This window comes from Bufo bufo, chromosome 1 (genome assembly GCF_905171765.1).
Source record: "Bufo bufo chromosome 1, aBufBuf1.1, whole genome shotgun sequence".
NCBI classification, from domain to species: Eukaryota; Metazoa; Chordata; class Amphibia; order Anura; family Bufonidae; genus Bufo; species Bufo bufo.
Genome location: NC_053389.1, coordinates 430,446,211 through 430,465,642, shown reverse-complemented (window position 1 = coordinate 430,465,642; position 19,432 = coordinate 430,446,211). Strand labels below are relative to the sequence as shown.

Genomic DNA, 19,432 nt, shown 5'->3' with positions numbered 1-19,432 from the left:
CTGATACGTCGCTGGCCGCCCTGTGCAGCATAGCGGCCAGCGAAGTATCCTCTTTATAAGACGCACGGCCATTTTCCCCCCACTTTTGGGGGGAAAAAAGTGTGTCTTATGAAGCGAAAAATACGGTAAGCGGTGTAGGAATTACAACAGTTTTCATATGTGCCTCCCATTTGTTAAGGGACCAAAAGTAATGGGACAATTGGCTTCTCAGCTGTTCCATGGCCAGGTGTGTGTTATTCCCTCATTATCCCAATTACAATGAGCAGATAAAAGGTCCAGAGTTCATTTCAAGTGTGCTATTTGCATTTGGAATCTGTTGCTGTCAACTCTTAAGATGAGATCCAAAGAGCTGTCACTATCAGTGAAGCAAGCCGTCATTAGGCTGAAAAAAACAAAACAAACCTATCAGAGAGATAGAAAAAAAATTAGGCGTGGTCAAAACAACTGTTTGGAACATTCTTTTAAAAAAGTAACGCACCGTTGAGCTCAGCAACACCAAAAGACCCGGAAGACCACGGAAAACAACTGTGGTGGATGACCAAAGAATTATTTCCCTTCACAGTTGGCCAGATCAAGAACACTCTCCAGGAGGTAGGTGTATGTGTGTCAAAGTCAACAATTAAGTGAAGACTTCACCAGAGTGAATACAGAAGGTTCACCACAAGATGTAAACCATTGGTGAGCCTCAAAAACAGGAAGGCCAGGAACGACATCTAAAAAAGCCTTCACAGTTCTGGAACAACATCCTATGGGCAGATGAGACCAAGATCAACTTGTACCAGAGTGATGGGAAGAGAAGAGTATGGAGAAGGAAAGAAACTGCTCATGATCTTAAGCATACCACCTCATCAGTAAAGCATGGTGGTGGTAGTGTCATGGCGTGGACATGTATGGCTGCCAATGGAACTGGTTCTCTTGTATTTATTGATGATGTGACTGCTGACAAAAGCATCAGGATGAATTCTGAAGTGTTTCGGGCAATATTATCTGCTCATATTCAGCCAAATGCTTCAGAACTCATTAGACCGCACTTCACAGTGCAGATGGACAATGACCCAAAGCATACTGCAAAAGCAACCAAAGAGTTTTTTAAGGGAAAGAAGTGGAATGTTATGCAATGGCCAAGTCAATCACCTGACCTGAATCCGATTGAGCATGCATTTCACTTGCTAAAGACAAAACTGAAGGGAAAATGCCCCAAGAACAAGCAGGAACTGAAGACAGTTGCAGTAGAGGCCTGACAGAGCATCACCAGGGATGAAACCCAGCGTCTAGTGATGTCTATGCGTTCCAGACTTCAGGCTGTAATTGACTGCAAAGGATTTGCAACCAAGTATTAAAAAGTGAAAGTTTGATTTATGATTATTATTCTGTCCCATTACTTTTGGTCCATTAACAAGTGGAAGGCACATATGCAAACTGTTGTAATTCCTACACCGTTCACCTGATTTGGATGTAAATACCCTCAAATTAAAGCTGACAGTTTGCAGTTAAAGCACATCTTGTTTGTTTAATTTCAAATCCATTGTGGTGGTGTATAGAGCCAAAAATGTTAGCATTGTGTCAATGTCCCAATATTTATGGACCTGACTGTATATGACCATCATGAAATGATCAGCTTCTTTGCACATCTTATCTAGTGAGAAAACGGTTTAAAAACCTTAAAAAGTGTTGACCCACAAAATATTTTACAGTTTTCAAACAGCACCTGGATCTCAATACTTTTGTAATTGCATGTAATAAAAAAATTCAGCATAGCCACTGAGTTACTCAATAAACTGTATCTCTATAGCGCTACCTGCTGTTTGTTAATTTCCTTATTTCTGTCCACCTCACTGCGGTGATCGCAATGCGCTCACTGAGAAGACCAAACATGCCCTGTTTCACCCTTCAACTGCCTCTTGAGTTGTGATAAGGAGAGCTGCAGCAAAAAAGACATGCCCCCTTAGCTTCAGCAGAATAGAAGCTCCCCCTTAGCTGCAGCTAGATATAAGTCTAGCAGAGTAATGAATGGGGAGATCTCTGGATCCAAGTGAGGTGCAGGGCTGGTTCTAGATCTGTCATGTACAATATAATTTAAATTTTTTACATTAGTCATGGGATAACTATCTCTGTAGACACACGTGCTATTAATTACTGATAATACCTCCCCTGTGTACAGCTATCAGTGACTGACAGCTATCTCTGTATACACACATATACCGAAAATGCTATTAAATTACTGATAACACCTGCCATGTGCACAACTATCATCTATCAATCACTGATAACACCTCCACTGTGTACAACTATCAGTAACTGACAGCTATGTATACACACACTCAGAAAATTCTATCAATCACTGATAACATCCCCACAGTGTACAGCGATCCGTGACTGACAGCTATCTATGGTTATACTTACACAGAGAATGCTATCAATCACTGATAACACCTCCCCGTGTACAGCTATCAGTGACTGACAGCTATCTCTGTATACACACTTACACAGAGAATGCTATCAATCACCAATAACATCTCCCCGTGTACAGTTATCAGTGTGACAGCTTTCTCTGTATATAAACTTACACAGAGAATGCTAGCAATAACTGATAACACCTCCCTGTGTACAACTATCACTGGCTGACAGCTATCTCTGTATATACACTTACCAGAGAATGATATCACTGATAACACCTCCCTGTGTATAACTATCACTGACTGACAGCTATCTCTGTATATACACTTACCAGAGAATGCTATCAATTACTGATAACACCTCCCCCTGTGTACAACTATCAATGACTGACAGCTATCTCTGTATACACACACAGGAAATGCTATCAATTACTGATAATACCTCCCCCATGTACAACTATCATTGACTGACAGCTATCTCTGTATACACACTTACACAGAGAATGCTATCAATCATTGATAACACCTTCCTGTGTACAACGATCAGTAACTGACAGCTAAGTATATACACACACAGATAATTCTATCAATTACTGATAATACCCCCACAGTGTAGAGCGAACTGTGACTGACAGCTATGTATATACACTTACACAGAGAATGCTATCAATCACCGATAACACCTCTCTATGTACAGCTACCAGTAACTGACAGCTCTCTCTATATACACACTTACCCAGAGAATGCTATCAATCAATGATAACACCTCTCTGTGCACAGTTATCAGTGACTGACAGCTATCTCTGTATACACACTTAAAGAGGACCTTTCACTAGAATAAAACATCTAAACTAACTATACAGACATGGAGAGCGGCGCCCAGGGATCCCCCTGCACTTACTATTATCCCCGGGCGCCGCTCCGTTCTCCCGTTATTGCCTCCGGTATCTTCATAGTTAGGCTCCACCCAGGGGAACCTGCCGGGGTCTCCTTCTCCCATGCTGTAGCGCTGGCCAATCGCAATCGAGAGAAAAAAAAGCCTCTCAGGCTATGAGCTGAGCGCAGCGATTGGCTAGCGCTACAGCATGGGAGAATGAGACGCCAGCAGGTTCCCCTGGGTGGAGCCTAACTATGAAGATACCGGAGGCAATAACGGGAGAACGGATCGGCGCCCGGGGATAATAGTAAGTGCAGGTGGATCCCTGTGCGCCGCTCTCCATGTCTGTATAGTTAGTTTAGATGTTTTATTCTAGTGAAAGGTCCTCTTTAAGGCTCATGCACACGAACGTATTTTCTTTCTGTGTCCGTTCCTTTTTTTCCCGAACCATATGCGGAACCATTCTTTTCAATAGGCCTGCAAAAAAATGGAAGTTACTCCGTGTGCATTCCGTTTCCGCATGTCCGTATTTCTGTTCCGCAAAAAAATAGAACATGTCCTATTATTGTCTGCATTACGGACAAGGATAGTACTGTTCTATTAGGGTCCAGCTGTTCCGTTCTGCAAAATACGGAATGCACACGGACGTCATCTGTATTTTTTGCGGATCTCAAAATACATATGGTCGTGTGCATGAGCCCTTATGCAGAGAATGCTATCAATCACTGATAATACCTCCTATGTGTGCAACTATCAATGACTGATAGCTATCTCTGTATACACAGACAGGGAATGCTATCAATTAATGATAATACCTCCCCCACATACAACTATCCATGACTAACAGATATCTATACATACTTAGGGTCCATTCACACGTCCGCATTTTGCGGACCGCACATTGCCGGCACTAATAGAATATGCCTGTTCTTGTCCGCTATTGTGGACAAGAATAGGACATGTTCTATTTTTTTCAATTGCGGACCCGGAAGTGCGGGTCCGCAGTTCAGTGTCCGGGCAGCACATCGCGCTGCCCCATAGAAATGAATGGGTCAGCAATTCCGTTCCGCAAAAATGGAACGAAATTGCGGACGTGTGAATGGACCCTTACACAGGGAATGCGATCAATCACTGAAGGATGAATAGTAGGAATAATAGAGGAAGGACACAACAAAGTTATATGAAAAATGCTCCAGCATTGTTATTACATGGGGAATGTAAGTAGTTACTAAAATAGATGTCAGGAGATGTGACAAGTCCTCTTTGGAAGTTAGGCCTCTTTCACACTTGCGTTGTCCGGATCCGGCGTGTACTCCACTTGCCGGAATTACACTCCGGATCCGGAAAGACGCAAGTGTACTGAAAGCATTTGAAGACGGAACCGTCTTCCAAATGCGTTCAGTGTTACTATGGCACCCAGGACGCTATTAAAGTCCTGGTTGCCATAGTAGAAGCGGGGAGCGGTATACTTACAGTCCGTGCGGCTCCCGGGGCGCTCCAGAATGACGTCAGAGCGCCCCATGCGCATGGATGACGTGATCCATGTGATCACATGATCCATGAGCTTGGGGCGCCCTGACGTCACTCAGGAGCACCCGGGGAGCCGCACGGACGGTAAGTATACTGCTCCCCGCTCCCCACTACACTTTACCATGGCTGCCAGGACTTTAGCGTCCCGGCAGCCATGGTAACCATTCTGAAAAAGCTAAATGTCGGATGCGGCAATGCGCCGAAACGACGTTTAGCTTAAGGCCGGATCCGGATCAATGCCTTTCAATGGGCATTAATTCCGGATCCGGCCTTGCGGCAAGTGTTCCGGATTTTTGGCCGGAGCAAAAAGCGCAGCATGCTGCGGTATTTTCTCTGGCCAAAAAACGTTCCGTTCCGGAACTGAAGACATCCTGATGCATCCTGAACGGATTTCTCTCCATTCAGAATGCATTAGGATAATCCTGATCAGGATTCTTCCGGCATAGAGCCCCGACGACGGAACTCTATGCCGGAAGAAAAGAACGCACGTGTGAAAGAGCCCTTACTTACAAATTGATTTCAAACATTTTATAATATGCAGAAGTTTGTGTTTTGAAATTTAAAAAAACCCCACAAATGTCTAGACCGAAACACAAAAAAGGTGAGAATGACTGCTCTTGTAAAAAGGTAATCTTGGGGAAAAAAACTGAAAGAATGACAAACTTTTAACCAAATTCTTTTCAAAGAATTAACTGTGCTTTATTTCATTGACCTGGAAGTATGTGATCACCATGGAAACACGGGGTGGTGAAAAATATTTAAAAAATAACTTTATCAGACTAGATTTCCCAATCAACAGTCTCCTTTCTTTCACAAAAAAGAACCTGCTTTCCATGACCTAGAAAGAATTATTTCACTAAAAATGTGTTCAACGGGGTTCCTTTTCATTTCTGTACAGTTTGTTGCATTCTTTCTTTCTTACTTTTTTCAAGCTTTTCAGCTGCACATCCTGTCGGGATTTGCTGATACAACATTAGCTATACTTGTATCTAATAGAACAGATTTGTCATTTGGGGAATGACACATGTATCATAAGATCAGTAGAGGGAACCTCCCTGCCACTCCCTGGCCTCTGGGGAGGACCTCATTTTTCCTGGAGACTGTATTCAGCTAGGTTAACAAACACAGATCTCCAATCATCACCAATCAGACTCAGCAGAGTGGGCTTTATTATTTTAACCTGTTCCCTGCCATTTGGCATTTTTATTTTTAACTTCGACAACCTCTTTAACCCTTTCCCTGCCAAAGGCATATCTCATATGTCGTTGCGCTGCAATTCAGCACCCAAGGAAGTATCTCATATTTCCTTGATACTGACGCTGGACCTCAGGCTGTGTAACAACCAAAGATGCAAGCCAAGCCTTGTTTAAAGCTGACAATGTCAGCTTTTAAAGGGGTTATTCAAATTCTAAAAGATTCCCCCAATGCCCGGGCCCTTCATATACATTATACTTATGTGCTTCCCGGCACCCTGCATGGCCGCCGCTGCATCTCCCCGTCATGTTGATCAAATAATCCGGCAACAGGGGCGGGGATGAGGGCAGCCAATAGCAGGCCACGACGTTGACCAGTCCCCAGGGTGAGACGCAGCAGCCGTGCAGGTATCCAGAGCGACATGGGTGCCGGAGAGCAGGAAGTATAATGTATATCAGGGGCCTGGGCCCGGAGTGGATCTTTTAGAATTTGGATAACACCTTTAATTCAATACCAAGATCGAGGCCCTAGCCTCCTTAAATGGTGAGTTGGTGCCCTCAGAAAGGGATCTTAGTAAAAGTTGCACATACCTACAGCCTTCTTTCCCAACACTATTTAATTTGGGATTTATCTTAGGCTACTATCACACTAGCGTTTTCACTGGATCCGGCAGGGTTCAGCTAAAACGCTTCCGTTACTGAAAATACAACCATCCGCATTCGTTATGAACGGATCCGGTTGTATTATCTTTAACATTGCCAAAACGGATCTGTTTTGAACTCAATTGAAAGTCAATGGAGGACGGATCCGTTTTCTATTGTGGCAGAGAAAACGGATCCGTCCCCATTGACTTGCATTGGGGGTAATGCCGGATCTGTCTTGCTCTGCATCCCAAGACGGAAAGAAAACTACAACATGTTGCGGTTTGCTCTCCGGTATGGGAACGCAACTAAACGGAACATAATGCATTTTGGAGCATTCTGTTCTGTTCAGTTTTGTCCCGATTGACAATGAATGGGGACAAAACTGAAGCGTTTATTTCCGGTATTGAGCCCCTATGACGGATCTCAATACCGAAAAACTAAAACGCTAGTGTGAAAGTAGCCTTAGTCTTGTTTTAAAGGGATTCTACAAGCAAGATTACGCATGTCAGAAATATAACAGTATGTAACGCATGACTACTGTAGTTTTGCTGAAAAAAGGAGATTTTTTGTGAAACTCACCTGTAAAAAAAAATTCTCGTCTTTTCCATTGGGGGACCCAGACCATGGGTATAGCTCAGGCCATTACTAGGAGAAGACACTATGCAAATAATAAAAAACAGCTCCTCCTCCACTGGCTATACCCCCATGCTCCAACAGGAGGACCTCAGTGCGTGCAAAAGCAGTAGGAGGAGATCAGAAACCAAATATTAACAAAGAAAAGCAGAACCAAGGAACACCACCATCGGGCCGTTAACCATAAGCTCCCACTAGAATAGAACCAATCCCTCCTGCAACAGATAAGAATGGGTGGGAGCTGTGTCCCCCAATGGAAAAGACGAGAAAAAGATTTTACAGGTGAGTTTCACAAAAAATCTCCTTTTCTCGCCCATTCCATTGGGGGACACAGACCATGGGACGTCCTAGAGCAGTCCATAGGGTGGGAAGACCAGCACCTCCAGAGGGAAAATGTCCAACGGTTAAACAGGAACCACAGCCTGCAATACCTTGCGCCCTAGGGCAGCATCAGCCGACGCCAAAGAGTGCAGCTGGTAGAACTTTGTAAAGGTATGTAAGGACGACCAGGTGGCCGCCTTACAAAGTTGTGATGTAGAGGCTCGATTGCGCCTAGCCCAGGAGGCCCCCACTGCCCTGGTAAAGTGCGCGGTAACCCCCGCTGGGGGAACCCTACTCCGGGACCGATATGCCATGGCAATAGTCGACCGAATTCACAGAGCCACAGTGACCTTGGAGGCCGCCAGACCCTTACAAGGCCCCTCGGGAACCACAAAAAGGGAGTCCGAGCGGCGAAATGGGGCAGTAACAGACAGGTACACCCTAAAGCACGGACAACATCCAGAGAATGGAGAGCGCGCTCCTTGGGGTTCGCCAGAGCGGGGCAAAAGGATGGCAGGACTATGTCCTCATTAAGGTGGAAGGCGGAAACAACCTTGGGCAAAAAGGAAGGGACAGGGCGCAGTACCACCTTGTCCTTGTGGAAGACCAAAAAGGGCTCTTTAGAGGAAAGGGCGGCCAGCTCCGATACCCTCCTGATAGAGGTGATGGCCACCAAAAGGACCACCTTTCAGGTGAGAAAGCTCAGGGAAATATTCCTCAGGGGCTCAAAAGGAGCCGCCTGGAGAGAAGACAGAACCAGGTTCAGATCCCAGGGGGGCAGAGGAGGGACATATGGAGGGACCGAATGCGCCACCCCCTGCAGGAAGTCCTAGCAGAGCCAGAGAGCGCTGAAAGAAAATGGCCAGAGCGGAGACCTGACCCTTCAGAGAGCTCAGGGACATTCCCATCTCAAGACCCGACTGGAGAAAGGAGAGGACCACCGGAACGGAGAAATGAAGGGGAAAAACACCTATCTTCTCACAAAAGGCAAGAAAGGCCTTCCAGGTATGATAGTATATCCGGGAGGAAGCTGGTTTCCTGGCTTTGATCATGGTCTTCACGACAGAGTCCGAGAAGCCCCTCTTCTTCAAGATGGTGGTCTCAACAGCCACGCCGTTAAACAAAGTGGTTGTAAATTCTGGTGGAAGAGAGGTCCTTGAGACAGCAGGTCCTCCCTGAGAGGAAGAGGCCACGGAACGTCCGCCAGCATCCGAGTGACCTCCGAGAACCAGGAGCGGCGAGGCCAATCGGGAGCGATGAGGATGGTTGGGATTCCTTCTGCCGCGACCCTGCGAAGAACCTTAGGGGGTAGAAGCAGTGGTGGGAAGACATAGAGGAGTGCGAAGTCTTGCCACGAAGACACCAGAGCGTCCACCCCGTACGCCTCCGGATCCCGAGCTCGGACCAGGAATGTGGGAACCTTGTTGTTGAGCCTGGAAGCCATCAAGTCCACGTCCGGGCGGCCCCAACAGCGACAGACGTCCTCGAATACGTCCGGATGCAGAGACCACTCTACCAGATCCACCCTTTTGCGGCTGAGAAAGTCCGCCGTCCAGTCTTCGACCCCTGGGATGTACACTGCAGACAATATTGGAACGTGAGCCTCCGCCCACTGGAGGATCCTCTTCACCTCCTGCATTACCAGCTGGCTGCGGGTTCCGTCCTGATGATTGATGTAGGCCACAGCTGTGGCATTGTCCGACTGGATCCTTACTGGGAGACCCGTTAGGAGGGGGGTCCAATGAGACAGAGAGAGGAAAATTGCTCTGAGCTCCAATATGTTGATCGGAAGGCGGGCTTCCACTTCTGACCACACCCCCTGAACCATCCGAGCCCGGAGAACGCCGCCCCAACCCAGGAGACTGGTATCGGTGGTGACGACTGTCCAGGAGATTGGGAGGAAGGATTTCCCCGAAGTCAGATTCTGAGGGGACAGCCACCACAGGAGGTTCATGCGAACCCGAGGAGGAAGACGGATCCGAGAGTCCAGACCCTTCGATGTCCTGTCCCAGAAAGACAGAATCGCCTGCTGCAGAGGCAGAGTGTGAAACTGGGCAAAGGGGACTGCCTCGAAGGAGGCCACCATAAGCCCCAGAACCTGCATGCACTCCCGGATGGAGAGACACGGGGAAAGCAGAAGGCGAGACACCGACTCCCGTATCCGTGAGAACTTGCAATCCGGGAGGAATACCCGGGCTGCAGTAGTGTCCATAATCATCCCCAGGAAGGTCATCCTCTGGGAAGGTTGGAGAGAGGACTTCGGGAAGTTGATCAGCCAGCCGAACTGTTGCAGAGTCTGAACAGTGATCCTGACGCTGTCTTCGGCCTGGAGACGAGAGGGAGCCTTTATCAGAATGTCGTCCAGGTAGGGCAGCAGAGATATGCCCCTGGTACGGAGAAGCGTTGTGAATACCCGCGGGGCTGTCGCCAGCCCAAAGGGAAGGGCGACGAACTGATAATGACGGTCGCCAATGGCGAAGCGCAGGAACCTGTGGTGAGATTCTGCGATAGGGACATGCGTCCCGGATGTCCACCAACGCGAGGAACTCCCCTGGAAGAGAAGCAATAACTGAGCGGAGGGATTCCATCCGGAACCTCCGCACCCGCAGGGACTTGTTTAACAGCCTCAGGTCCAGGACCGGACGCACTGATCCCTCCTTCTTTGAGGAAAGAAATGTTCCGGAGGTCTGGAAACGAATTATATCTTGTAACCGGGAGTTACAATTTCCAGGGCCCAGGCGTCTTGAACGTGAGCCCTCCAGACATGCTTAAAGGAGAGCGCCCCTTCAGGCGGAGGACTGCTTGGGAACCGCGGGGCGGGCAGAACTCCCCTGGAACTGTGCCCGCGGGCGTCAGGAAGGTTGAGGCTTAAAGGAAGGCTTCTTGCGGAAGTCCTGAGAGCCGCCGGAGGAGGGGGCTGTCGCAGACCTGGAGGAGGAGAAGCGCCGAAAGGACTGGTTTCTAGAGCCAGAGGGGCGAGCTCTGAAGGCACGCTTGGTTCTGGATTGGGGCAGGTGTGTACCCTTGCCCCCCGTAGCGTCAGAGATAATCTCATCCAGCTTAGCACCGAAGAGCCTGGAGCCCGCAAAGGGGAGGTTAGTGAGGGAGCGCTTGGAGAAAGCGTCGGCGTCCCAGATCTTCAACCAGACCTCCCTGAGCTGCGTGACCGAGAGGGCCGAAATCCGCGCAAAGAGAGTGCTGACGTCCAATGAGGCCTCACAGAGGAATGTTGTCGCCTGGGACATCTGGAGGATGAAGTTTAGGGTGTCTGCAGAGGCATCCTGCTCCGCGAGGTCCTGATGATGGCGCTGCAACCACACCGAAAGCGCCCTGGCTACCCAGGCCGAGGCGAACGCGGTCCGCAGACCTGTGCCCGCCAGAGAGAATCTGGCTTTGGAAAGAGTGCAAATGCCTGTCAACGGAGTCCTGTAGGGAGGACCCGTCCAGGACTGGTATTGCCGTATTCTTAGCCAATCTGGCCACCAGCGGGTCGACCTTAGGAGGAGAAGACCACTGCTGCACGTTATCTGTCGGGAAAGGATAAAGAGTATCCATACGCTTCGTAGCAGAAAAAACGGTGATTAGGGCGTTCCCAAGACTTAGAAAGGACCTTGGCGAACTCGCCATGAATGGGGAATGTGACTGCCTCCGGTTTTCTGGAATGGAAGAGGGGGAATTCCTGGCTACTAGTAGAAGGAGGTTCCCCCTGGATGTCAAAGTTGTCACGTACCGCCGTGACCAAGTCTGCCACCATGGTGGAGAGCTTAGGTGAGAGTTCCGGCTCCGTGTCCTCGTCCGAGCCGGACCTTTCCCCTTCAGACCTGTAATCCCTGCGAGAGGGGGAAGAAGAGTCATCCGAGAAGGGATGCTGCTGCGTACGCTGCCTCTTAACGGTCGAGCGTCCTCTGTGGGGGGCACCAGGAGGTGGAGCGGTGCTAACCACAGGCGGTGGATCAGTGGCCGCCATGCGTTCCATAAAGGCCATGGCCGCGCTGCCCTAGCTATGGCAGAGGCCCAGGAGGGCTCTGCGGGCTCCGAAGGGGCGGAAGAGGGACTGGGCTGGTTTGGTGGAGGGGGAGGAGGAGGTGGATGATCCTGTCCCGAGGCAAGGCAAGAGTCACAGGAGCCTGTAACCGATATTGGCAAGCAGCAGACCTTACAGGATCCCAGTGGGACCCGAGGTGTCGCTTTAGATTTTTGGGGGGCCCCAGGTCTTGGCATGATGGCGGCAATCCTGGAGTCAGGGTCTCCTACAGCTTTGCGGAACACTATCTGTCCTACCGTGACCTGTGAGGAGCTGGAGTAGCATTCAAGCGTAGAGAGGCGCTGAGGCAAAGCGGAAGCGCCGAAGATGACGCGATAGGCGCGGAGCCAGTCACGTCACAGATCGCGGTAAAAATCGCACGCGCACGGAAACTATGACAAAAGGCAGACCCCGGCTCCGAAAATGGCGCCCACCGCCAGAATGCAGGGAACAAGAAGGAATCCCTCCTCCCTCTCAACCAGCCGGCCCTCCCAGATCCACAGGTAAGCCCTAAAGAACCATGTCACAGTGTGAGGCCGGGGGGGGGGGGGAGCTTGCAGGAGAGCCAATGTACTTATCTGAGTCCTGCAGTCTTCACCCTCTGTACCGGACCAGCAGGGGGTCACCTCTTCAGTCATCTGGCACAAGGAGTGGCAGTGCACTAGATAGAGGGCAGGACTAGGTGACCCCGGATCTGGTAGGCCACCGGAGCTGCAGGTCGAGCCCGGTTCCACTTATCTTCTGGGGGGAAAGGGGGGTAGCCGGGGACGGCCATTCGACCCCGGTGCTCTCCCCACTGAGAGACCAGGGACGCACCATGTGACCCTGCGTCCTCTGTTTAGGAAAAAACAAACCGGAGAAGGAAAAACTACAGGGACAACCCTGCAGGAGCAGGAGTGTCACCTCCTTATCCGACACTAAACTAAAACTGAGGTCCTCCTGTTGGAGCATGGGGGTATAGCCAGTGGAGGAGGAGCTGTTTTTTATTATTTGCATAGTGTCTCCTCCTAGTAATGGCCTAAGCTATACCCATGGTCTGTGTCCCTCAATGGAATGGGGGAGAAAATGATTTTATATGTATGCAAAGCACCTGTGAACAGAGCCCATAGGCCTGTCCTAACCATCAGTGGAGCCCAGCCATGCCTATTCCGAGCGAGTCCAGGACCTCCCCTCATCCTCAAGTGCCCTCCTAGTTCCACAAACATCATTCTGAGGTCGCACTATAATCTTGCATGAGCGCTTTTACTTGTCACCCATCCCTGTGCTGGCATTAGTCTCATGGAAAGAACTGCGCACGCGTCATCTTAAAAAATAAATAAAGCTGACGGCTAGATTAGGACAGCCCCTTGGGCTTTTTTCACAAGTGATTTGCCTATACTGTATAATAAAATAATTTTTCAACAAAACCACAGCAATCATAAGTTACATACTGGTATATTTCTAACATGCTATAGAAGACCTCCAATAACATGTAATCAGGTCTATATGCGTAATATTGCTGAAATAATCCCTTTAAAGCGGAGTTACACAGCCCAAGATATACCAGGAGAAAGCAGCCCCCCTTTTCCAGTTGAGACCTCAGCCAGCCGAGGAGGAGAAGGGTGGGCAGTGCTGACAAGCTGCACAGGCATAGGCATAACATGTCTCTTGTACATGCCTACAAGGGGAAGATAACATGGACTTCTGTGCATGTTATTAACCCCCATCACTCATTATTCACAACGCAAACTTGGGTGGTCTTTTTTCCAGAAAAAGAATGAGAAGATGAATGCTTGCTCATCTAATCCCCACTCTGTGCCTAGTTAGGCCATTTATGGATGCCATGGCCCAGATGTATGCTGAAGCAAAGGCAACACAAACACACAAATATCAATGAACCTTTAATTTTACAATGTCCATATCCAGTCCATAACCAATCAATAGTGTAAAATACGCAGACTGCTTCTCTAGCGATACCTGTTAGACGCTGCAGTAATAGCTATAACTATCACACATAGAGAAATATCTAACACATTTTTGACACGCTCACGATAAATGATTGTTTCAATTACTGTAGTTTTTTTTTTTTTTTTTTTAAAGAACACTATTCAAATGCATTTCAGAGGGGTGTAATGCAGTGGCTTTTTGTGGCCATAATATGGATACAACTCCTGGACCTACCAGAACAGGTTAACTACAGGAGGTTCAGGGGTTGAGTCCATAATACTTGAGTAATAAAGCACCCATATTATACCTGTCTAAACCTGGCCTTAGCTAATGCATTAGGTTCAGGAATTTATCATTGTTAATTAAAATTACAGTTTATATGGGATGGGGGGGGGGGGGTCGAAATTATACACTACATGCAGCACTGAGTGTGGTATGTATGAACTCCTCATATCTTACGTCTTTTTTTTGTAGACTGTATTTTATTTGCAAAAGGTCTCTGTTAGAGTACACATCTTAGTTGCAAATTTGAATTTTTGTGCAATTTTTGTTAATAATCACTGTTTGCTGTAACGTTCCATGAAGATACAAGGCTTCTATTCTAGTGTTTTTAAGAGGATGAGCGCTCATTAAAGTATATGTGTGCTGTATATATTTGCACCCCTTAATATATTACATTTACATTGTTTTTATGAGTAAGCTCCTGCTTGGATATGCATTTTAGGTACAAATGTTTGTTTTGATGCATTTTTTTTTTTTTATTATTCCTGTTTGTCACACATTTAGTTGAAGGTGGACATGGTTGTCAACAGTCTGTCAAGGCAACTGCAATTATCAGGTTGTCTGCTCTCAGGAAATATATAGGTTTTGGAGGTCCCTTTCTTTTCAAAGACTGTAATCCCTGTATTTTATAGACTGCTAACCAGATATTTGGGCTTTCCAGTTCTGGTGTTTTTATGACATATGAATGTAAGTCTTGACAACTTGAACTTTTATTTTTAAGAGACGTGGACCATATTACTTTCTGCTTGGGTGACACTTTTATCCACTTTTAAGAAAAAAAATAATACGCTTTGATACAAAGTTGCAAGAATGTGTCTGTGAGCAGACACAGGTGTTTGAACATTGTGCACCACAGGTAGCCAAGGCAAGTTTCTCAGTTTTGACATGCCAAAATAAAACTTAAAATTACAAAATAAAAAAAATCATACTAACCCCATACCCATATAGTTTCTGAAAGCAGATACCCAACAAATTGTCAGAATGCCACGCAGCACTTTATACACACAGACATGTACGAAGAGAATCCACTGCACTTCACCTTATACCACAGACACCTCCATGTAATATCGCTTCAAAATTAATTACAGAGGTCGTCCCATTAAGACAGGATAGGGGATCCTTTAACCCTTTGGCGCTGAATCGCACGTGCAGCGGGCGTCATGGCCGGCAAGTCTGTGCTGCAGCTAGTTACTGTGACCGGCAATAATGCCGATCGTGGCAATTAAAGGCTTTAGATGCCGTGTTCAAGTGAGTCACAGCATTTAAATGTGCAAAAACCCTGAAGCTCGGGCTTTCGGGTTTCCTACCGACACCCCCTGTGGCCATTGAGGGCATTGACGAGGCTGATAGTGTTCACACTGCAATTCTTATTTTTGCCACCAGATGGCAGCCCAGGATAAGACATAAGCAATTTTCAGTCTAAACCCAAATTTTAAAAATCCCTGATAGTACAAAATAAAAAAAATAAAAAATAAACAAATTTATAGGCTCATATATGAGCTTCAAAATTATCCCAAAAAATAGCATTTTTTTTACAAAATAAAAAAAAGTTTAAATCAATCCCCTTTCCATATAATTAAAAAATACCTAAATAACAATAAATATAAACGTACATACTATTAAAATATATTAAAAAAAAAAATTCAAATATGGCGAATGGCGCAATGGAAAAAAGGGTCAAAATGGCTGATTTGCCATTTTTTCATTGCTTCTCTTACCCAAAACAATGTAATAAAATGTGATCAAAAAGTCACGCACACTCCAAAATGGTATCAATAAAAACTACGGATTGTCCTGCAAAAAATGAGCCCCTAAACAGCTCAGTAGACATAAGTATATAAAGGTTATGGGGGTCAGAATATGGTGATGTAAAAAAAAAAAAAAAATTTAATTAAAGTTTTAATTTATTTTTACACTATTTAGACATAAAGAACCTATACATATGAGACATCGTTGTAATCGTACTGACCCAGAGAATGAAGGGCATGACCAGTTTTGCCATGGGAACAAAACCTGTAAACCGGTGGAAGAATTGCATTTTATTATTTTTTTTTTATTATTACACCCCATTTGGAATTCTTTTTACTGCTTCCCACTACATTTTATGCTATAATTAATGGATAAGTGTCTGGCAGCAGGGGTCCAACTGCTGGGGCCCCCACCAATCACGGGAACATGGGCCTGTTCTCCCAGTATGAATGGAGCGGCAGACATGCCGCTCCATGGGCTTATCCGTTTGTTGTTTTAATATTAAAAATGAGTCTTTAAAAGGGGTGAATTGTGTTCCTCAGGTGGAGATGGCCACATCCAGCCACGAGATGTTGCTGCACATAAGAACCAGTGCCTTTAAAGCCTATGGGAAGCAAGTAGGAATTTTGGATAGATGTATGGGTGGGGTGACCCTCTACCTATTTTAATATATTTACAGCATATTCTGTGGATATTCCATAAATGTCCGTGAAGGAAAGCCTCTTTACTATATGGTCATAAGACAACATTAGTATATTTATCTAGTCAATTTTCCTCTTCATCTGCTTTCAGTGTTACCTGGGGATCTGAGCTGTTCTCTGTTATATCAGTTTGATCCTCTTTGTCAGATTCCTCCTGCTTAGCTGGACAAGGCTGTGTTTCTGTAAATACAAATGGTATAAATTATCCAAAAGAATCAATAACTATAAATTTGCAGTGTTTCGCGGCAATCTCCTACATTATAGCAAACTCCCACACACATCTCTCATCCATCAGGTCAGAACCTTTCGGGCAGACCCGCCAGTGTGGCTGGACTTATGAAGGAAAGCATACAAAGGCTAATTTTAGACAGCGGTGTTCATTCCGGAAAACACGCTCCTTGTGTGAGCACTATTCCCAGCCTGGACACTGCACCTGTGAAGTAACCTGGAAACATTATAATGTTGTGAATTCCAGTGTCACCGCTGATCTACTGAACGGTTATCACACAATGAACAAAGTTCAGTAGATCATCGGTGAGACTGAAATTCACAACATTAGAAATCATTATCACTTCACAGACGCAGCATTCAGGCCAAAAAATAGCTCTGACACAAGAAGCATGTCTCCCAGAATTAATATGTTTGTCTTAAGCTAGCCTTATGCGTTCCCCATGCATCATGTGATCCATAGGGACACGTTACCGCTGTTGCCAGTCAGATGTTGGATGTTGACGAGGGGAGAGCGGATATTTGCAGCGATGCCAGGGGTGCGAAGGAGCCGGAACCCAGTGGTGGGGATCAGGTAAGTATGATTCCATCTCCAGGTTTAGTCATGCTGTAGGTCTGCCTGAAAGGGGGTGAACAACCCCTTTAATTAACCAAAATATTCGATTCATTCATTTCCTGTTGCTTATATATTGCCAACATATTCGGCAAGACCAGTGCAGCATGCAGCACTATTCTTGGTGTCAAACTGACGGAAACCCTGAGACACCATTTTACAAGACAATGATATATGCTGCTGTTTAACCCCTTAGTGACGAATGACGTACTATGTACGTCATGATGTGGTGTTAGTTACCGCATCATGACGTGCACAGTACGTCATTAAATGAAAGTGTCACCGCAAGTATACGGTGACACTGGCATCTTAACAGAGCAGCAGAGCTGTCCGGACACCCATCAGGGGACCAATCACAGCGGTCCCTGTTTCCCAATTGCTGTGTTTGGTCACTCAGATCTGAGTGACCTATCGCAGCGCGTCCGACTTGCCAGCAGGGAACAAAAATCACACAGAGCAGCTCCGATCTCCTCATTCTGACAGTTACACTTCAGGAGATCGGAGCTGCGTTGTGCTGGTCTCCTGTCAGAGTGCCCACAAGCAAATAAACACCCCACACACACTGTTCCCCTGACACCACATCCTCCAACCACCTTTCCTCCCCACAGAACTTCAGTGTTTTTTTTTTCTTTTTATAAAATTGTGAAGTATATAGGTCAGTAGGTAGCTTGAAATAGTTGAGGTTAGTTTTAGGGCTGCTTCACACGAACGAGTACATTGCGGGAATCACGCTCCGTGTGTGAATGTGATCCTCCGCTCTGGACTTGATTTATAATGCTATGTGTCTCTGCATGGCCTTTTTTCCACAGAATCATAGTGACATAAAGCTGTCAGTATGATTCTGTAGAAAAAAAGGCCATGCAGAGACACATCGCATAATAAATCATGATAATGCCGTGCGCTCCTGCAAGTTAAGAGCAGAGGATCACACTCACACACGGAGCGTGATTCCCGCAATGGACTCGCTCATGTGAAACAGCCCTTAGAGTTAGGCGTTTGTAAAAAATAATAATAATAATAACCGTATTTTTCGCCCTATGACGCACCTAGGTTTTTGAGGAGGAAAATAAAAATAAAAGAGTTTTGAACCAAAAGGTGTGCTTTTGGTGGGTTTTGAACTAATGGTGGTCTGTTGACACTATTATGGGGATCCGTGGATGACACCGTTATGGGGGGATCCGTGGATGACACAGTTATGGGGGGATCCGTGGATGACACAGTTATGGGGGGGGGATCTGTGGATGACACTGTTATCGGGGGATCCGTGGATGACACTGTTATCGGGGGGATCTGTGGATGACAATGTTATCGGGGGGATCTGTGGATGACAATGTTATCGGGGGGATCTGTGGATAACACTGTTATCGGGGGGATCTGTGGATAACACTTATCGGGGGGATCTGTGGATGACACTGTTATCGGGGGGATCTGTGGATGACACTGTTATCGGGGGGATCTGTGGATGACACTGTTATCGGGGGGATCTGTGGATGACACTGTTATCGGGGGGATCTGTGGATGACACTGTTATCGGGGGGGGATCTGTGGATTACAATGTTATCAGGGGGATCTGTGGATGACACTGCTATGGGGGCGATCTGTGGATGACACATATATAGCATAGGATGCTATATATGTGTAATCCACAGATTCAGCCATAACAGTGACCCCTATAGTGACCCCTCAATACGGGGGTGGAGGCCGGCAACTGCTGTTGAAATCGCGGTGGGGCCTGGTGCAGTCACTGTACTCTTTTACACCGGGCCCCGATCACAGCAGTATTCATATATAAAGTGAAGTCATGGGTAAAGCTTTGTTAAGGTATAGCAATCCCATAGCAGGCAGGCTGGCCGGTCACTCACTTCGTCACGTGCATGCTCCTCCCACTTTATTAATGAAGCAGGCGGAGCAGGCACGTGACGAAGTGAGTGACGTTACGCTGCCAGCCAGCCTGCTTGCTACGGGAGTTTCATAGTGAGTACTACGTGGATTGTGCTACTGCTGCAGAGGATCGCTTTACCCATGACTTTACATATAAATACTGCTGTGAGCGGGGCCCGTTGTAATAGAGTACAGTGACTGCACCGGGCCTCGCCACGATTTCAACACCAGTTGCCGGCCTCCAGCCCCTCCTTCTTCCCCGCTGATACATCGCAGGCTGTGCTGTGCAGCATCGCGGCCCGGCGGTGTATCAGTGTTAGCAGAGTAAAAATGGCAGCATTCGCCCCATAAGATGCACTTTTGGGGGGGTGGGGGTGGGGAGAGGAGTGCACCTCATAGGGCGAAAAATACGGTATATAATAAAAAATAATAT

The 19,432-nt window shown here is 46.8% G+C and overlaps 1 protein-coding gene across 2 annotated transcripts in view; it reads right to left on the bottom strand.

Moving 5' to 3' along the window:
- The window catches only part of UIMC1 (ubiquitin interaction motif containing 1), a 177,273-nt gene that overhangs the window by 71,746 nt on the left and 86,095 nt on the right, over nt 1–19,432 (bottom strand). For both annotated transcript variants that reach the window (XM_040406660.1, XM_040406668.1), the window contains exon 8: nt 16,375–16,457. In XM_040406660.1, coding sequence (XP_040262594.1) covers nt 16,375–16,457 — 83 coding nt within the window. The remainder of the gene's footprint in view (nt 1–16,374; nt 16,458–19,432) is intronic.